This window comes from Myxine glutinosa, chromosome 1 (assembly GCF_964187855.1).
Source record: "Myxine glutinosa chromosome 1, kmMyxGlut1.1, whole genome shotgun sequence".
Classification (NCBI taxonomy): domain Eukaryota; kingdom Metazoa; phylum Chordata; class Myxini; order Myxiniformes; family Myxinidae; genus Myxine; species Myxine glutinosa.
The window spans coordinates 153,342,909-153,362,340 of record NC_136261.1 but is presented as its reverse complement, the minus strand read 5'-3'; the positions used below and the strand labels follow the sequence as shown (position 1 = coordinate 153,362,340).

Here is a 19,432-nt window from a genome sequence, read left to right as displayed (position 1 = left end):
GTCATAACCAAGTCTAGAAGAGAAGATACTCCATTGGCTGAGATCCGGGTCGGGAAATTGACAGATTGTGTCAATCCCAGTGAGTCACAGAAGTCCTTTGCTGAGGTGCCATGACTGGTGAGAGAGGAACCCACACCCAACCAGGTGGCATGATGACAGTTGAAGTCACCACATATGAGGAAGAGAGAGTTGGGATGAGTGGATAGAAGTTGGTCCATGTTGTCAGACAGTGAAATGTAGATGGAGTCATCACTGTTTGGGGGACGGTACAGAACACATATGAACAAAAGGTGGGAGCGGAGAGGAAGCCGTAACCAGAGGTACTCCTGCGGGTGAGGAGGAAAGAGGGCAGTGCAAGGAGAGTGAGGAAGAGAGTTTTTGACAAAGATAGCCACCCCACCACCAGGCCGAGGCTCAGGTCTATCATACCGGAGGAGGGAGTAACCAGGAAGAGATATTAAGGAATCAGAGACATCTTGAAGGAGGAAAGTCTCTGTTAAGCAGATCAAGTCTGGATTGTCAGAAGCAACCTGTATGGAGAGATCAGTCAGGTTTGAGCGAAGGCCCCGGATGTTTGAGGTCCATACCGCTAATGAAGCGAGAGGGGGAGCATCGGGTACAGGACAGGGGAGGGGAGGAGTAGGGTAAGATGAAGGATGAGAGGGGGAGGTAGGGAGAGCAGTTGATAGTGTGTCAGATGTTGCAGAAGAGTTCCAAGAAAGGGAAGGATGAGGAGGATGAAAGGTTTGATGGTGAAGGGATGAGGCACAGTGAGGGGTTGTTTGAGGGGGGGCAGAGGAAAGTAGAAGGTTTGGGGGGGTGGAGGTATGAGATAGAAGGGAGACGAAGTGGGGAGGAGGCAGCTTGGAGGAGGAGGGGGGAGGAGGGAGAATTGGAGAGGAATGGTATGGGGGGAGAATTGAAAGGGAGGGATTGGGGGGGAGTTTTGAAGGGGAGGAGTGAGGGGGGAGTTTAGGAGGGGATGGGCAAGGGGGGAGTTTTGGAGGGAAGGGGGAAGTTTAGAAGTGGAGGGGCAAGGGGGGAGTTTAGGAGTGTAGGGGCAAGGGTGGGGATTTGGAGGGGAGGGGCAAGAGGGGAGATCAGGAGTGGAGGGGCAAGGGGGGGGGATTAGGAGGGGAGGGGAAAGGGGGGAGTTTAGGAGGGGAAGGGCAAGGGGGGAGTTCAGGAGTGGAGGGGCAAGGGGGGAGTTTAAGAGTGGAGGGGCAAGGGGGGAGTTTAGGAGTGTAGGTGCAAGGGGGGGGATTTGGATGGGAGGGGCAAGAGGGGAGTTTAGAAAGTGGATGATTAATGAAAGACGAACATTGATAACAAATTGGGTTTGTTGTGATTTTCAAGTTAGCAATCCGATTCAGAACGATGGAGGAGGGATGGAATGAATGTGAATTTAGACCATGTAGTGAGGGAGACGTATAAGATATTGAATTTCTTTTTTTTGAAGTGGAATGAGTTGGAGAGGAAATTGAGAAAAGCCTTTTAAATAGGAAGAAAAACAGCGTGTTGTAATATACCACTGAATAAAACACAGAAGGGGAAAGGTTAAACATATTTAAATAATATTTAAACAGAACTGTGAACAATCTTATATGCACAAAAATACCAACGGGGGGAGAGCCGAGAGGGACCACCACGAGTCACGTGAACAGGGCAAACGGTGGATGGCAAGGAGATAATGGGGATAATGGGGGCGGGGCGGGGCGAACAGCACACCAGGACAGAAAATACAGGATGAGACAACAGTGCACGTGGAGAAAAGAAAATAAATGTTTTTGTTTTTTTGTTTTTTTGGGGGGGTGGGGGGGGTGGGGATTTAGAACGTTAGACAGAGTATTATGTTCGGGGTAGAAGGGAAAAAACCAAGCTGGTATAATTGCAAGAAAATACCACCCGTCGCTTCGCTGATGGGAATATTGGGAGAGGGGGGATTAGAAAGAGGGAGAGAGAGATAGGGATAGGGGTCACAAGTTGGCGTTTGCAGTTTCTCTATGTGTGCCGATATACAAACCTTTTTCTTCTTCTTTTTTGCACCCCATTAATCTTCCTGTGAGTTACCTGAATCCGCCACCGTTGGTTTCATTGGAATCCGTTAATCCATTCTCAAGTTATAGCACGACAAATAAACAGACAGACACGGCTCCTTTTATAATATAGATAATAGAATTAAAATTTTTGTGATTGTTATTTCTTGTCAGCCAGGGTCACGCTGCTAATGATGGCCAGAATGACCCAAATTGAGCGTAATGGTACTGGCTTTGCCAGGCGGGCAGCGGTTCAGAAGCGAGGTCTGCCTCGGTAGTTTGAATGTTGGATCAATGGAGGGGGAGGAGTCGAGGTGGTGGAGATGATGCAGCAAAGGAGGTTATAAGTGTTGTGTGTGGAAGAGACCAGATGGAAAGGGGACATAGCGAGGAGGTTGGTGGGAGAGTCCAAGCTATTGTACGCGGTAGATGGAAGGAATAATGGCATGGGAATAACTGCAACGGAAGAGATCAGCAAGGAGGTGGTCAGAGTGGAAAGATGGGAGGGACGGATAGTTATGGCATGGTTGATAATACAGAGGCAAATGGTGACAAGGAATACAGAGGGCCGAGAGTTGGTGAAGCTGCTGAGTGCAGAATGCAATGGCTGTTGATAGCTGGTTAGTTCTTTCAGACGTGGGATAGTCAAAAAATGACTTACAGGAATGGACAGCATAGAGTTTTGGTGTTGGTGGAGAGGAAACAACAATTGTGGAGGACCAAGGACTAAGGTGTTGGCGAGAGAGCATGTTACCACCCAGCAAAAGCCTGTGGTGTTTGTTGTACACATTAAGATAAAGAGGGAAGTTAAGAGCAGGGGTCGGAAGATAAGGTGGAGGAGGTGCTGGGACTGGGACAATGACGTCGTACAATACAAGGAGAAGATTAGGGCCAGGTATGAGGAACTTGGTGAAGAATCTGAAGGTTTAGAGGAGGAGTAGAAGAAGAACAGAGAGATGTTTAGGGGTAATACAGAAGATTAGTGTGGAAGGACATCAAGAAAGGGTGTCTTGTCTATGAATAGAAAGCAGGAAGTAGCAATGGTAATTGGTGAAAATAACGAGGTTTGGAAGAGGATAGAGAAGAACAATGATAGAAGGGACAACTGAATGCATGGTTGCTATATGCTATACCTGTATGGGCAAAATAAGAAAACAACAAGGAATGCTGTGGACAAGGATGAAGAATGATATTGAAGCGGATATGTACAATAAGTTGGAAGAGTAGGATGGGAAGAAGATTGTACAAAGAAAGATGCTAACATTGTGTGTACAAATATGCTAATTGCAGCAGGAAAAGTCAGAGTCAGTTGAATGAAGAGGTTGTTGAATGTATGTATGTTTGTATGTATGAGAGAGGGTTCGATGCCGGAGGATTGGAGGACAGGCCTAATTGTGCCGACTTGGAAAGGGAAGGGTGATGATCAAGATCTGGGGAAGTATAGAGGCATTACGCTCCTAAGTTATGTCATGAACGTGCTGGAGAGGATTCTGAGCGGGAGGATAAGGAAGAGTTTGGAGATGAAGATTGGTGAAGAGCAACAGCAGTTTTAAAAGGGTAAAGCAATGCTTATTTGCTCCTCGTCAGTGTCTGGAACTCGAACATATGGGTGTTACTTCAAGATGGAAGGACCAGTGTTTCTCGAGCGGAGATTTAAATTGATTTAGAGTGACTGACTCGATTAAATAACTGGGGAGAGAATTCCTATGGTGACTTTTTGCAGGTTGTTGATTTAATGTCAGAAAGAACTTGCAGTATAATTGCACCAAACGGCGCATGCAGACCTCAATTGGAGGGAGATGGCTAACACATTGATAAATCCTCAATGTCAAAACACCTTGTTCGTGTGTTGGCTCCTCTCCCACACTGACACTTCATTAAATACAGAGCATTTTTCTTTCATTAAAACAACAACAGATTTGCGCTCTGGTCAAAGTTGGAGAGCATTGTTTGTTTTGTCCTAATCCCAGGTGCGATATGCTTTTTCGGATTTTCAAATTGCACGATAGGAGATTGCCTGGCAGTTCCTCTTTATTTGTAGAACAGTTGACAGTAGTAGCAAAGAGAGCCTGATGTATACTTTGGCTGGAAAGCCATTGCCAGCTTTAGTTTTAGGTGAGGCTTAACTCATTATAACAAGCCTTACTGATGTTGTAGCCTAACAAGCCTTACAAGCCTTACTTAACCCTGGTGTTGGGCTAGCGGCTAGGGTGCCGGCTTAGGATCCTAGGATCCTGGGTTCGAATCCCGGTCGATCGCTGAATTAACGCCAGGGGGGTTGACTCAGCCTGTCATCCTTCCGAGGTCGGCAAATTGAGTACCAGTTCACTGGTAATTCCCTGTTTGTCGTAAAAGGCGACAAAAAGGGTTGGCGGCAGGAAGGGCATCCAGCCGTAAAACATTGCTTCAAAAAGGGGACCGAAAAACAACAACAACCACGGTCCCCGAAAAAGGCCAAACCCCGCTTGCGGGGAAAAATGGCCTCTAAAGGTGGTTTTACTGAGGGTGAAATGCTGTGTCCATGTGGCAGTTCTCTCCCAAACTGAACCTTTTTCGATGCAATTATTTTTGCTTTGTTATTTCCTCATTGGATTTGTCTTGCTCTTACTTTGTTTTCTTATTTCTTTCACATTTAATTCCGAGCAAACTGTTTCAAGCATCTCATTTGCAGTGAGGCTTGCAGGGGAGGCATGATGAGCCAGACTAGCAATGGCAGTTGGGTACACATTGCCGTGGAAGAACCCAGTGAGGGTGTAACCAGCCAACCAAGCAGTAGGTAGGTTGAAGTATTAATTTGTGTTTTCTTGTTTAATGGATTAGTGTTGTATCCTATTATAGTTCCTGGTCGCTTTAACTTTAGGCATAGTCTCATTAATCTCTCCCTTCCGTTGATTCATTATCTTGTACTTTCCCCTGCAACATCTTTAGTTGGGGGAGCCTCGGAGCTGACGAGGGATCGGATGAAAGTTTCTCTTTTCCTGGTCTCTCGGACAGGTACCTACAGTATTTAATTTCTGTTTTAGCCTCTCTTCCTCACCTTATTCGCTTATCTCCACTATCTTTATTTACCTGTTCATGGTTTGATTTTGGCAACTGTCTTTACCCTAATAACCAAACATCTTATCTTCACAGTTATGCTACTGCTATTCTGACTGTTAACTCTACAAGTAAGAAATAAAAAAACATTTTCTAAATGCAATTGCAAAAGGATGTGGGGATGGTATGCCAAAACGTATGTAAACAAGGAAGAGATGGTCACAATAAATTATCCTGTGAAACCATCCTAGCATCAACCATCCCAACAAGCAATTTGATTTTGGTTCAGGTCCAGATTTGGCCTATCAGTGGGATACAAAACATAAACTGTTCAGGCTGGCGGAGGTATGCGCTCTACCTTGTGCCGTTCTAGTTAGTTAGCCTGTCCCCCGCGCAGCGGGAGACAGGGTTGTTGCAATCGTGTCTGTATGTGTGTTTGTCTGGGCCGTAACATTTTTACCATTTTAGCTTTTGTCAGCAAATGTTCAACAAAGTTTTATTATGAAAATAAGAAGACAAATTAATAATTTGGTCAAAGGTCAGGGTCACATGAAATCATCAATTTTCATCCAAATGACCTGAAATTTTAAGAATTTACATATTGGGTCACTGAATTGGTTCACTAATCAAAAGCTAGATGATTTTTTTTTGAGATTAAAATGGTCAAAGGTCAAGCTTGCGTAAAATCACCAATTTTTGTCCAAATGACCTGAAATTTTTAACAATTTGCATATTTGGTCACATAATTAGTTCACCAATTAAAAGCTAGAAGCTGATTATTATTTTAGATCTAGAGGTCAAAGGCCAAGGCTGCATAAAATCATCAATTAAAATTTTGTATTTTATTTTAAACTTTTTTCGTTATTTTCAGTATATGGAAGAAGACGAAGACAGCTGACTACAAACAGATGCAGATGGGCTTTGCATTTTCAGATGCTTTCTAGTTTTTCGAATTGATTGGTTCTTGTGCTTAGCGTTTTCATTCATGTGGTATTTTCTATTTGATTAAATTGTGGTTTTTCTCTTGAAGGGGTCAGTCTTAACTCTCCTACTTTGTTGACCAACTCTTGCAATCTACGTTTCTCTTTATCATCGTCGTCTTCCTTCTCCCCATTCTGCCATTTTCCCTCCTCTTCCTGCTAGCTGTCATTCAGCCGTTCCCATTTTCATCCCCATTGTTTGTCTGTCGCCCGGTTAATATCAGTGGGTCGCTTATGCTCCTCCTCCCGAGGTGGGTCCTTATCACCACACCTCGTCTCGGGCACTGGAGCCCGGTGTCACGCCATGCATCATCTCCCAGCTTAGCCAAATAGCCCCTCCCTGCACCACCGTGGTTACGTTCGCACCATCACTCTGTCCACCCTTCAGCTCCCATCCTCCTCATATCTTCTGTCACTTGTCTTCTGGCCCTAACTGTTTTCTTCTATTCTACTTTTAATCAGCTATCTAGAGATTGTTGATTCAACTCTTTCCAAATTATGAGATGGAACCTTTATTCTGGTGGCCAATTTCGTCATCTTTAATTAGTCCATGAATCTTGTATTCCACACTACTCATGGATTGAATACACTTTGCAGAAGAGGGTGATCGCTTTCTCCTCTATGCTCCAACTTTCATTGTTTAGATTTCTCTTGTGGAGCTTTATTTTTTTGTTTTAGGGGGGCAATAGCCCTTCCTCAGCCTCTCAACTTGGTGCAGATCCCTGTCTCCATGTGAGATAGTCTTCTTTCTCACAAGAGGAGGCGCAGGCTTTATTTTTTATAGCGCACATTCCGGCTGCTTGGTGCAGCCTTTACAGACTCAGGACTCCGCCTGTAGTCCTGTCGTGTCCTGTGTCCCATTATTCTGTGTTTCACTTTCTTTTGTTATCAACTCAAAATTAGTTTTGGCTTTCCTCGATGTCCCACCATCCTTGGTACCGATCTTTCCCTTCGGGGATCGCCGTGCGGGCCGCATCCGGACCCAGGCATGAGTAGTATTGCATCGCTTTAGGCTTACCTCCCCCTTCTTTGCTCGGCCCACAAGACCATCAATGGCCACCACCAGCCTTGCAGTACGACAATCACCCGGGGCTCCAGGCAGTGTGCCTGAGATGCAACCATCCACAGAGCTTCATCCTAGTCCATAGGACGCACAGCTTCATTTGTCCCTCAGCGATCCATCCTCCACTACTGATCGATCCTCTCCACTCCGGCCATGTCGTTTTTGAAGCTCTTATTATCGGTGTTCAGGGCCTCCCACAGTCCTTCAGTGACACGAACAGCCACAGAATGGTGTCCCGAAAACTTGCGGGCCACGAAGCCACACGTGCCTTATGATAGCCTATGCCTCCATACTCCATCGAGCCTCCTCGCCTCGCTCAGATCGCCAGTACTCCCTCCAGAACATTTATTTCGTTCTCTCTCTCCCCTCACTGCCAAACTTGAGGCCTCACAATCACCACTGGCGGAACCAAGCAGGAAAACTGGCGAGTAAGACGGCGTGAAGAGGCGATTTACGTGCCGGCTTCATCAACATTTGTTCATGTGTGTTCTTGTGTCCATGTGCTCATGTCCAGGGTATTTTTTTTTACCATTTGAGCCTTGTCATTAAATTTTCAGCAAACCCTTGTTATGAGAACTAGTGTGAACCAGCATGCTCAATGCGCCTCACCACACGTCGCAACGGAGACATAGGCATCTCTGACCATGCCTGCTTTCTCCGGGAGTGAGAGAAGGGGTAAATGGTGGTTGTGGGTTTGTGGTGGTGATGGTGGATTGGAGCTTGTGAGGGATGGGGGAATGGTGGAGGGGGAATGGAGGTAGATGGTGATGGGGGGGATGGGGGTGAGGTCGGATAAATATATTTTGTGTTCTGACTGAATATATTGTTATGAATTTTGGTAGAGGAATATCTAGAGCCAGATAGATCTGTATAGGTAGGTATCCGACTGTCGTGATAGGGAATCTACCTGTAATAAGTTCTATGTTTAGTCCGGTTTGTCAGCATAATTTGTATTGGTGTCCCCGCTACGAGGGAGCAGGGCGTGCTAAATAGTACAGGGATTATGGATAAGATTCCTTTGTTCGTCGTCCCCTCTGTCGTCAAACCTGTGTCCCTTATGGCAACGCACTCATTTAAACATTTAGATAGATCCCTTAGTGCACACATTAAATTCCCCTCCCTCACAATAAGACTGTGGAAGACGAGCAGGCAGCGGCCGCGTACAACACCGGCATGGGTGTCAGACATCGAGCAAGGCTGGGAGCCACGCCCAAGAGGACTGTTGATTGGTCCATAGGAGGGACAGATAACTGCCCCGTGATTGGAAGGAAGGGAAGGACTGGTGGTTGGCCACAATCGTGGCGGGAAGGACTTGGCCAATGAGAAAGGACCAGCACAGCAGAACATTCGAGAGACGAGGGTCTGATTGGGGGGCGTGCGAGAGCTGACGGGAGACGTGAGGTGACCAAAGGATGCGCTGGACGACATTTTGTCTCTTGGGTCTCTTGGCGCTCTTGGCTCTCTTGGCTTCTTCTTGTCTCGGTCAGTTCCCTCTCTGTGCATTCCTGGCGTTATTCGGACTCTCTCCGCGCTGGATCGGCTTTGTGTGGAGATCGCTTGCCCTGCGTTAGACCTTTGGTGCTTTTGGCTCGTCGTGCTCGGTGCTTTTTGGTGCTTTCGGTGCTGCGAGCGGACGGGAACTCGGGTGCGACTGGCGAGGGGCTTGCAGTGAGGCGCTCGGTGAGGCCTGACGGCGCGCGAACAGGCGCGCATCGAGGCCTGTTTCCCGCCGACATAAAATCCACGGCGGGCTTGCGCGCTTGGAGCCGACGATTCCTTGACGACTGACAGATAAGGCCGCACCCCACAGAACATTACACAACGTTTTATTTTTATTAATTCATTTCCCCTGTGCTGTATCCGAAGTGTGAGTGGGGACGTCCCGATTAGGACATTTTATTTATCATCGCGTATTTTCCTGTCCCGCTATCCTTGTAAATAAATCCTTGTATTATTTTCCATTTCCTTTTAAACCCGGATTCCCATTTGATTTCATTCCCTCTGCAGGTGCGCGCTTTTGCCGCTTCTTCCTCTTCCCTTCTTTCTCCCGTGCTTTTATAGCAAAATCCGTATTTGGTCTTTGCCTCCATTAAAGCCGTTCGGTCCTCCGCGAGCCCTGGTATTAACCGAAGGGTTCGCGCGACAATATACTGTAAATCAGAAGTCAGAACCCAACGCGTATAAATAAACAGGAAGTGAGCACAAATTTATATTTATTTTAAATTACCAATTAGAGCTGGAAGGAAAGGTCAACACAAATTTATCAAAAATTGGATGGGAAAGTTGAACTGCCAGCCTTACAGAGCAGATATGCCCCTAATACACTGCTTACCTTGGACTTCCGGCCGAGTTTTTACGTCGTATATCTTCTTTTGTCCATATCTCAATCTTGATCTCGATTAATCAAGTCAAAGTAACAAAAAATTAGCACTGATGAATACACGTAAGTCATGAATGTGTTTCGCAGGTTAGCTATGTGTATATATATATATATATATATATACACACACACACACACACAACATGACGGAATTTGTGAAAGAAACTTTGAAGAAGACGTTTTGATCACAAATATACATACATAACCATATACGTTTGCTCCATTATAATAAGATATGGAGAAGACTAATTAATATTTAGGAGAAAATGTCAAAGGGTAAAGTCACAGTAAGTAGACATACCCCCTTATTTTCCCATCAGCGCAAGACAGCCGAGTTTTGTAATCGCTTCTGTGTTTCTGTATTTACCATTTACGCTTCAGTGTGTCTGTGCAGGCCATAACTTGTTTTTTTTTTCCTTTTTGTCATCAAATTTCCAATAAGCCTTTGTTATGAGAATATGGAGAACACTATTTGATATATTTAACATATTTTTCTGTTGTTTAGTCAAGTTTAGTTTCAGCACAATGTGGACACGGACGGGCTTTACACTTTGAGATGCTTTCTCGTTAGAACTGTTTTAACCAAATAGCACAACAACACATCTGCAGCAATGGGGCTCGAAGACTTAAGTTGTAACAGTTCCCAAGGGAGGAGGACCATTGCTAATGCAAGAGTCTATCAATCTATAGCTGCAGATGCATCTGTAATTTATGTTCCCAATGACCTGATGTTGGTGTCGTTGGGATATACAGTAATTTCAGGTTTTACAGTGGTGATGGTTTGTTTATTTATTTCCCTTTATTCTTTTTCTTCCTTCCTATTCCCGTGTAGTGAGGCTGCAGAGATGAATATTGTCGCAAAAACAGACAGAGCAGATCCATTGGCTGGTAATAATGTGAACATTTCATGTTAGATTGTTGTTTTAATGAATTAGCTTGCTTCATTTGTAATACTTTGATGTTTAAATATACAATGTTGATTTAATGCTTTTGTAGGTGGTTGAGTGCAATCAAACATAAATTTTGTTTCGTTCGTTTTCTTCGTCTTTTGCTGTCTTGTAGGCCCAGCTGGCAATTGCGGTGAAGGTCGTGAACTTCTGCTCTTGCCCTTTGATAACCTAAATAGTGGGATTACCCGACAAGCTCTGCTAATCCATTGGCTGGCTGCATCCAGCTTTGGCCTTTCTGGCTTGGCCGTGCCAAGATACCTCGTGCCAAAGCCGGACAAGGTTTGAATCTCAATGTTCCAGATGTGTGCATGGTTTGTTGATCTTGCAGCGACTATTTCAGTGCTTGTATTGCATTCTGAAAGAAAGAGCAACAAGTTAGCTCAGAAGCATAGATATTTGTCCCCCGTCGCACCGCGGAGCAAAAGGGGGACTATGGTTTTCACCTCCGTGCGTGCGTCCGTCCGTCCGTGCGTGCGGACGTGCGTGCGTGCGTGCGTAAGCGAAGGACCAAATTCTAATTTGGTGTGTGGGTGCAACTAGGCATAAGGAAGAACGCTATTGAAAATTGGGTCGCCACGTCAAACGCCAAGATGGCCACCACCATGTATGTCTGAACCTTGTGAGCGGAATATCTTGAAAAATAAGCGAAGTACCAACTTCTAATCTGGTGTGTGGGTGTATCTAGGCATAAGGAAGAACGCTATTGCAAATTGGGTCGCCACGTCAAAATCCAAGATGGCCGCCACCATATATATGTCTGAACCTTGTGAGCGAAATATCTTGAAATATAAACGAACTACTAACTTCTAATCTGGTGTGTGGGTGTATCAACGCATAAGGAAGAACGCTATTGAAAATTGGGTCGCCACGTCAAAATCCAAGATGGCCGCCTTGCGTCTTCCACTTTGTCAACTCATATCACTTCACCGACGGGGGACCTAACGCTTGTTTTCTTGTTTGTGTGTAACGCTTGTTTTCTTCATATAATACCTTCTTCCATTTTCGAACTAGTAAAATTCTTAAAGGATGTGTAGGCCACAGTTCTATTTCATAACAATGTGTGACATGCTCAGTAGTTGGACATGATGAACCAACCCATGATATCGTAAGAGGTTATCTGCATGACTTGCTGTTGGAGATGATACAAAAGTAAATGACACTTTCTTCCTTTGCCTTAGTTTGAATTGGCTGTTGCTGCTGTTCATGGTTCTGGCATTTCACTGGGAAGCCTCATCCAGGCTTTGGAGGACAGGGAAGAATCCGCGATGATTGGAATACCAGAAGGCGGCACTGCTTCGATAGATGACGAGGAACAGCTGTGGGCCAGAAAGTTAAAAGGAGCTGGCAAACTGGAAGCTTTGAGTGCTTTACTTGAATGGCTAGAGGAATAATGCATTTCTCCAGGAAAATTCCGATTCCAAGGTTTATCTTCTTTGCTCAATTTTACACATTTGTGATGGTCCCCTCATCTGCCTGGTTTACCTTTACCGATTTATTTCCATCCATCATCCTCTTCCATACATCTTGCTGTTTAATTCCAACACTTTTTTGTAATATTCTCCGACATCATTACATTTCTCCACATCTCCCCCTACCTTGATCTTAGTGCACTACAACGTTTGGTGGATTTTGCCCGGCAATGTGCATTATCGTGTTTTCTGTGTGAAAGTATTTGTTACAGTGCGGACAGTACCAATGCCTCGATGCAGCTTCACTACAATCCTTACAGTGCATCTGATGGGAAATAAATCTCGCATTACTCGGTGATGTGTATCACGTAGCATTAAAGTTTGCTTTTATTAATACTGTTGGTATTATTATCATAATCATTATTTCCAATGGTGGCAGTTAGTTACATTACAGCATGTGGTTGGGGGGGAAGGGGGACACAGAGGGGGTTCTTGCACTCCTGGTAGAGATCTAACTGCCATGCACTTCTTTACTTTATTGCTATGATACATTCGAGTCTGTCAATAAATGTATTTGCCTTTTGTGAGACGTTTATTTTGCTGAACTGTTTTTGATTAACCTCGCTTTTCGATGTAGCTCGAAGTTTTATTTTAAAGTATTGGAAGGGAAAACAAACAATTGAGAGTAGTTATTTGAGTCGCAGGGAAATCTAAAGGTAGTCTTACAGGATGGTGCATTCTCAGTGATCTGGGTTCCATTCTCAGTAACTATAAACTGTCAGAGTTGTGCTTCACTTGCAGGGTTTTCCATCGCAGTGTTCCTTCTCTTGGATTTTTTTTTTTTTTTTGTATACAGGGTCAGGTTCCTGGAAGGGCTAGAACACAGAAAGGACCCAGGACGTACAAGAACAGCACACTGGGTTGGGGACACCAATAGCAGGGTAGAGGGATAAAATAGATGGAGACTTGGAGAAATAATGGACAGCGAAGAATGAGAGTAAGGGGGGGAGGGCACAGGGGGTGAAGAAGATGGACAAACTATCAATCACAGATGTGGAACGTAAAAATAGGGAACAAGCAGAAATGGAAGATTTTTTTTCTTTATAATATTGTACATATATACACGAGGAGCAATCAATAAGTTTTTCAAAGTCAAGTGGGTATATAACGAAAAGGCACAACCACAAGTTAGATTTCATTTTTCAATCTAGTCTCCCTTCACTTCAATACTCTTATTCCACATGCCTTCAAAGTCATTGTGCCAGTCTTATATAGAAGTTTTCTGACTGCTTCTCAATCCACACCTTCGTAGACTCCTTCGGCTTCTCATCATCCTGAAAACGGCACAATCGGAGGTGGGATTTTTTTTTTGCTTGTGAGGGTGGGGGGCAGATCTGGACTATATGGATTATGGAGGGTAGGTGAGTTGCTCAAAATGTGAATAGACACCTGTGCAACATGGAATTTGTTGACCAGCACATTGTCATAGAGGAGTGCATAATCTAGTCAACATTCCTCTTTGTTTCTCATGGATGATGTTTACGAAGTTTTGCATTAGGCCAGCATAAGTTACCGGTGATCGTTGTTTTATGTGGCAGGTAATCAATCAGCACAAGATGGCACACAAGAATCAGCAAGGCTAACCACCGCTCCGGCAGGGTAAATGGCCTTAAAATGCCTGTTGTTGTTGTTGTTGTTGTTGTAATCAATCAGCAGAATCACTTTGGCATCCCAGAAAACCGAGGCCATGATCTTGCCGGTAGATGGTTGAGTTCTGAACCACTTGTGGGTTGTAGAATTTGGGTCTTTGACTCGGGGTCCCAGTGATGAATCCAGGTCTCATCTCCCGTCACGAGATTCGAGATAACTAACGCTGAATTGCAATACTTCTTGACTGTGTGTGTCCTTCATATGCCACCATAACAAGGTGGGTCAAGCATGGCCATGAGACCTTGAGGATGGACCCCCGGTCAGGACAACTTTCAGAGACGTGTGTGTGTGTGTGTGTGTGTGTGTGTGTGTGTGTGTGTGTGTGTGTGTGTGTGTGTGTGTGTGTGTGTGTGTGTGTGAAAGAGAGAGAAAGAGAGAGAGAGAGAGAGAGAGAAAGAGAAAGAGAAAAAAAGAAAAAGGAGGAGAGTATGAATAAAGATGAGGGTGAGGGAAAACCTGGTGACCTGGAAACCCAGAAAGAGGTGGGTTTGTGGGAGCTAATGAGGGTAGAAAAGATCAAGGTCATGGATGGGGGATTGGCTTCATACAGGTGAAGGAGCTCATAATTTGAGGCCATCCTCTAGTGTCATTCCTGACTGCTGAGGCTTTGAGGAACCCATCTTGCAGAAGCCTTAGACATGTCCAAATATTCATAGATGATGGTCGTAACACTTCCATGTGAAATGCCAACCTCAGTGCTTATTTCTTCTACCCTGATTGGCTGGTCCTCCATAATCAATTTCTTGACTCAGGCCACAGTTGCCTCGTCGGTGGCATCTGAAAGTTGTCCTAACCGGGGGTCCATCCTCAATGATGTGTCCATGCTTGAACTGCTTGGCCCACCTTGTTATGGTGGCATATGAAGGGCATCTGTACCATATACTCTCACCAAGCGTCAATGAGTTTCTATTGTTGTGGGACCTTATTTGGCTAAGAATTTTATAACACTCCGATGCAGATGCCATACTTGAAACCCCCACTCTGAAACAGTAAATGCTATCACAATGAATTTAACTGAAACAAATACACAAGCATTCTACTTTATGTTACCAAAAATTAGAATCCTCTGCCATATTGCGTTTCCCTGAATTGCAAAATTTATTGACTGGCCATATATAATTTATTTATATATATATATATATATTATCTTCTATCTATATTATAATAGGCGTAGGTTATCCGTCTGTCCGGGGGTGTGGCTTAGTCCGTTTGCAGAATAGCTCCACCCATTCTTGGAGAGGCTTCATGTAAACAAATATCCACCATTTTATTAACTCGAATAGCTTTGAGGCCTGTTTAGTTAGGCCCGTGCTGTCTTTCTCTCTCACACAGGTTTATTTCAACTCAAATTCGATATATCATTTCATTTTTAACAGTCGCTAACATAGTTTTAGACTCAGTTGAAAAAAAACGGGAATAAAATCCGATGAAAGTTTCCGTTTATAGAACGAAATGAATTCTCAAAGGCCTGTAAAATAAAGCCCATTCATTGAGTCACCCTCACGATTTTATCGAATTCACCATCTGATGTAATTTTTATCGATGGTTTTAGGCTCGGTGTCAGAAATAATTGAGAACATTCACGCACACACGGGAAAATGCAGAGATATATTTTTTTAAATCGCGCCATGATGATACACGAAAATACACCGCCTAAAATAACAGTCGGGGAAAATGTCGACATATGTTAAAAATTCGCTTTTTCTTTTCTGTTAAGATATATTACTTTTCCGTTTGATGACAGTCGTCACAAAAACGTCAACAATGATGCCGACATATATTTATTCGTTCTTATTTCATTCAACATTATTATCCGGAAGTAGAGGTTCACGTGTTCATTTCACGTGTGAAAAAACAAACTCCATTTCACATGTGCATGGACGTGTAATTCACATTTGTAAAATATATAAATTAACAGACGGGAAAATGCTGAGAGAAATTTCTTCGTTTTTATTTAATTAGTTACGAGCAGAAGTACCCGGCGTTGCCAGGCGGAGGAGGGAGGAGGGAGGGGCACGTACACTTTAAACATGTATATACATGTGGGATGTGGGATATATACAGTCACGTGAAAAAGTAAGTACACCCCATGTAAAGTTTTGACTTTTTCAACATATTTCAACATACAGCTATTTGATCTTCATTTCAACAATATTGATAGATAAAGGTGATATAATATAACAAATATCATGAAACATTTACATTTTGTAGTCCATTGTATAATTTAAATAAACATAAATGCAAATTTCGCATGTGGAAAAAGTAAGTACACCCTTAGATTTCTAATAGGTGGTATTGCCCCCTTTGGCAGAAACAACCTCAATTTGGCATTTCTTATAACTGTCTACCAGTCTCTGACATGGACTGGGAGAAATTTTTGCCCAGTCCTCCATGCAGAATTCTTTCTGCTGTGCGATGTTTGAGGGGTTTCTTGCATGCACAGCTCGTTTCAAATCCCCCCACAACATCTCGATGGGATTTCGATCCGGGCTTTGACTTGGCCATTCCAGAACCCCCCATTTCTTTCTTTTCAGCCATTCCTTGGTGGATTTACTGGTATGTTTAGAGTCATTGTCATGTTGCAAGGTCCACCTTCGGTTGAGCTTCAACTTTCCGACAGATGGCCTCACATTATCCTCAAGCACCCTCTGGTACAATGAATAATTCATAGTGGATTCTCTGATGGTGAGCTGCCCAGGCCCTGATGCAGCAAAGCTGCCCCAAACCATAATATTTCCACCACCATGCTTTACAGTTGGTATCAGGTTCTTGTTGTCAAATGCTGTCTTTGGTTTTCGCCAAACATGTCTTCTGGTACTGTGGCCAAATAGCTCTACCTTTGACTCATCTGTCCAGAGCACATTGTTCCAGAAGTGCTGGTCTTTGCCTAGGTGTTCATTGGCAAACTTTAGTCTTGCCCTGATGTTCTTTCTGGACAGCAAAGGTTTCCTCCTGGCACACCTCCCATGTAGATTTAAATTTGTGCAGCCTCTTTCTAATGGTAGACTCGTGCACTTTGACATTAACAGTGTCAAGAGCTACCTGTGGGTCTCGTGATGACATTCTGGGGTTCTCAGAGACTTCTTTCAGCATCTTGCAGTCTGCTCTCGGGCTGAACTTGCTGGGGTGGCCTGGCCTGAACAAGTTGGCAGTTGTTTGGAATCCCCTCCACTTGCAGATGATCTTCCAGACAGTCTAATGATTGATTTCGAATTGTTTGGAGATCTTTTTAAATCCCTTCCCAGACTCGTAGGAATCTAGAACCTTCTTTCTGAAGGCCTCAGAGAGCTCTTTTGATCTAGGCATGGTGACGCCGCACACTTCAACAACAAAGAGCAAACCAAACGAAATGTCTGAGGTTTAAATAAGACAGGTTCCTCCAAGATCCTCTCTGACGATGTTCTAATCATTTGCACCTGAGCTGGTGCACCTGATTCTAATTTTAGATATTTGAAGTAGTGATAAATGTCGGGGTGTACTTACTTTTTCCACATGCGAAATTTGCATTTATGTTTATTTAAATTATACAATGGACTACAAAATGTAAATGTTTCATGATATTTGTTATATTATATCACCGTTATCTCTCAATATTGTTGAAATGAAGATCAAATAGCTGTATGTTGAAATATGTTGAAAAAGTCAAAACTTTATATGGGGTGTCCTTACTTTTTCACGTGACTGTACATGTGTCGTGGGACATGTGTAGGTGTATGTGTGTGTGTGTGTGTATACATGTGTTTGTGTGTGTGTGTGTGTGTGTACATGTGTGGGTGCACGTGTGTGTATGTGTGTGGGTGTACGTGTGTTTGTGTGTGTATATGTGTGTATGTGTGTGTGGGTGTACGTGTGTTTGTGTGTGTATATGTGTGTATGTGTGTGTGGGTGTGCACGCACATGCATTCACATGTTATCAGAAGTAAATACATTGTGTAGATTACATCATTTGTGCATCTGATAAATTGCCAGTAACCATTTTTGTAACTGAATGTGCAGGTGCAGCATCTAACTCAATATGTCGAAATGTCACACACGTCCATGCCCGTGGGATTCCCACGGGTGACCCCACGAGTCTTATTATAATAGAGCAAACGTATATGGTTATGTATGTCGTTATGTATGTTTATATGCGACGAAAACGTCTTCTTCTTCAAATTAAAGTACCACCCTCTTAATTGCGTTAAGACTGCTAAGACCCCTCAGACCTTTGACGACCCTTTAATTCCCCCAAGACCCCGAAGACCCAAAATACCCTGAAGACCCCCAAAGACCCAAAATACCATTCAAGGCCCTGAGGCGCAAAAGGACCTTGAATACCCGAAGACCCAAAACACCCCGAAGACCCAAAACACCCCGAAGACCCAAAACACCCGAAGACCCAAAACACCCCGAAGACCCCAAACAACCCGAAGACCCAAAACACCGCGAAGACCCAAAACACCCCGAAGACCCAAAACGCCCCAAAGACCCAAAACACCCAGAAGACCCAAAACACCCAGAAGCTGCAAAACACCCCTAAGACCCAAAACACCCTGAAGACCCAAAAGACCCAAAAGACACCGAAGAACCTTAAGACCCAAAAGCCTCTGAAGACACCAAAGACCCTGAAGACCCAAAACACCTCAAAGGCCCAAAATACCCTTAAGGGCCCAGAGGATCCAAAAGACCCTGAAGACCCAAATGGCCCTGAAGACCCAAAACACCATGAATACCCAAAAGACACCGAAATTGTCAAAGATGCCTACCCCTCTGAAACGACGTGTGGTGAGGCGCACGGAGCGCGCTGAGTCACGCTCGTATATATAAAAGAAAGTTTTTGTTTGTTTGTTTGTTTGTTTGTCCACATGCGCTAATCTCCTGAACCGTGAAAGATAGGAGGAAACCTCTGAAACAAAAAATGTCGGGACGGGCCCCGGGAAGGTTCTTGGCGAGGTGGCGAGGCCGGTTGAGGCCGCCTCGGCCGGGCTGGGCCTATTTCATAAAAGCTGAGCTGAATTATAGTAGTCAATCTTCTACGGCCGCGAGTAAAAGCTGAATTATAGAAGTAAATTCATTCAAAAAGAACCCGGACAACGCCGGGTGCATTCGGCTAGTATTTATATATATATATATATATATATATATATATATATATATATATATATATATACACACATTGCTTACAGGATTATTTTGAGCCGTTAATATGCGGTTGATTTTTGAATTTGGTCAGTAACGTCTCCGTTCACGAGAGCGGTGTGATACGGTTTCATTGGCTGTCCAGCTTTGCCCACCCCACTTTGCATATACCCCGCCCACTTTGCATATAAGGGGATGTTGAGATGATTTTATCACTCTTGAGGAAGATTAACGGAGGCGTGTGGCTTTGTCACATGTTGTTAATCGAAACGTTGTCATTGTTTGTTCAATTAAAGGTTGGAGATCTTACCATGGAGTTATATATATATAACTGTATAGAAGGGTATATGATTGGCTGCGTGTGGTATATGAAATAACTACGGGAACGACCTTTGACCTTTATACACAACAACTAGAGGAAGGAGGGTGATATTGTACAATTCATTACACAATAAAAAAAACACAATTCTCATCTCCACAATATATATATATATATATATATATATATATATATAGTATATATATATATATTAGCCGAATTCAGTGATTTAAAAGCTGCACATGCAGCAAGTGAAGGTGCTTGTGATGAAGAATTTGTTGCGAGAAGTAAACCACCACTCTCCAGCAGCAGAATCAATCCCTGACTCTCCAGCACCAGGTCCATCCTTTCCAGCACCAGGTCCATCCTCTCCAACACCAGGCCCATCATCTCGGAGAGATATATCAAGGTATGATCGTTTCAAGGTATGC

General features: G+C 43.9%; 1 protein-coding gene across 5 annotated transcripts in view; it reads left to right on the top strand.

The window, feature by feature from the left end:
* Positions 1 to 12,447, top strand: part of LOC137429957 (uncharacterized) — a 47,171-nt gene extending 34,724 nt beyond the window's left edge. For 3 of the 5 annotated variants that reach the window (XM_068120356.2, XM_068120366.2, XM_068120384.2), the window contains 5 exons: positions 4,708 to 4,812; positions 4,965 to 5,030; positions 10,328 to 10,383; positions 10,558 to 10,724; positions 11,624 to 12,447. In XM_068120356.2, coding sequence (XP_067976457.2) covers positions 4,708 to 4,812; positions 4,965 to 5,030; positions 10,328 to 10,383; positions 10,558 to 10,724; positions 11,624 to 11,836 — 607 coding nt within the window. In that variant the 3' untranslated portion in view covers positions 11,837 to 12,447. The remainder of the gene's footprint in view (positions 1 to 4,707; positions 4,813 to 4,964; positions 5,031 to 10,327; positions 10,384 to 10,557; positions 10,725 to 11,623) is intronic. The other 2 variants (XM_068120375.2, XM_078778681.1) reach the window with 1 other exon arrangement.
* The last annotated feature ends 6,985 nt before the right edge of the window (positions 12,448 to 19,432 follow it).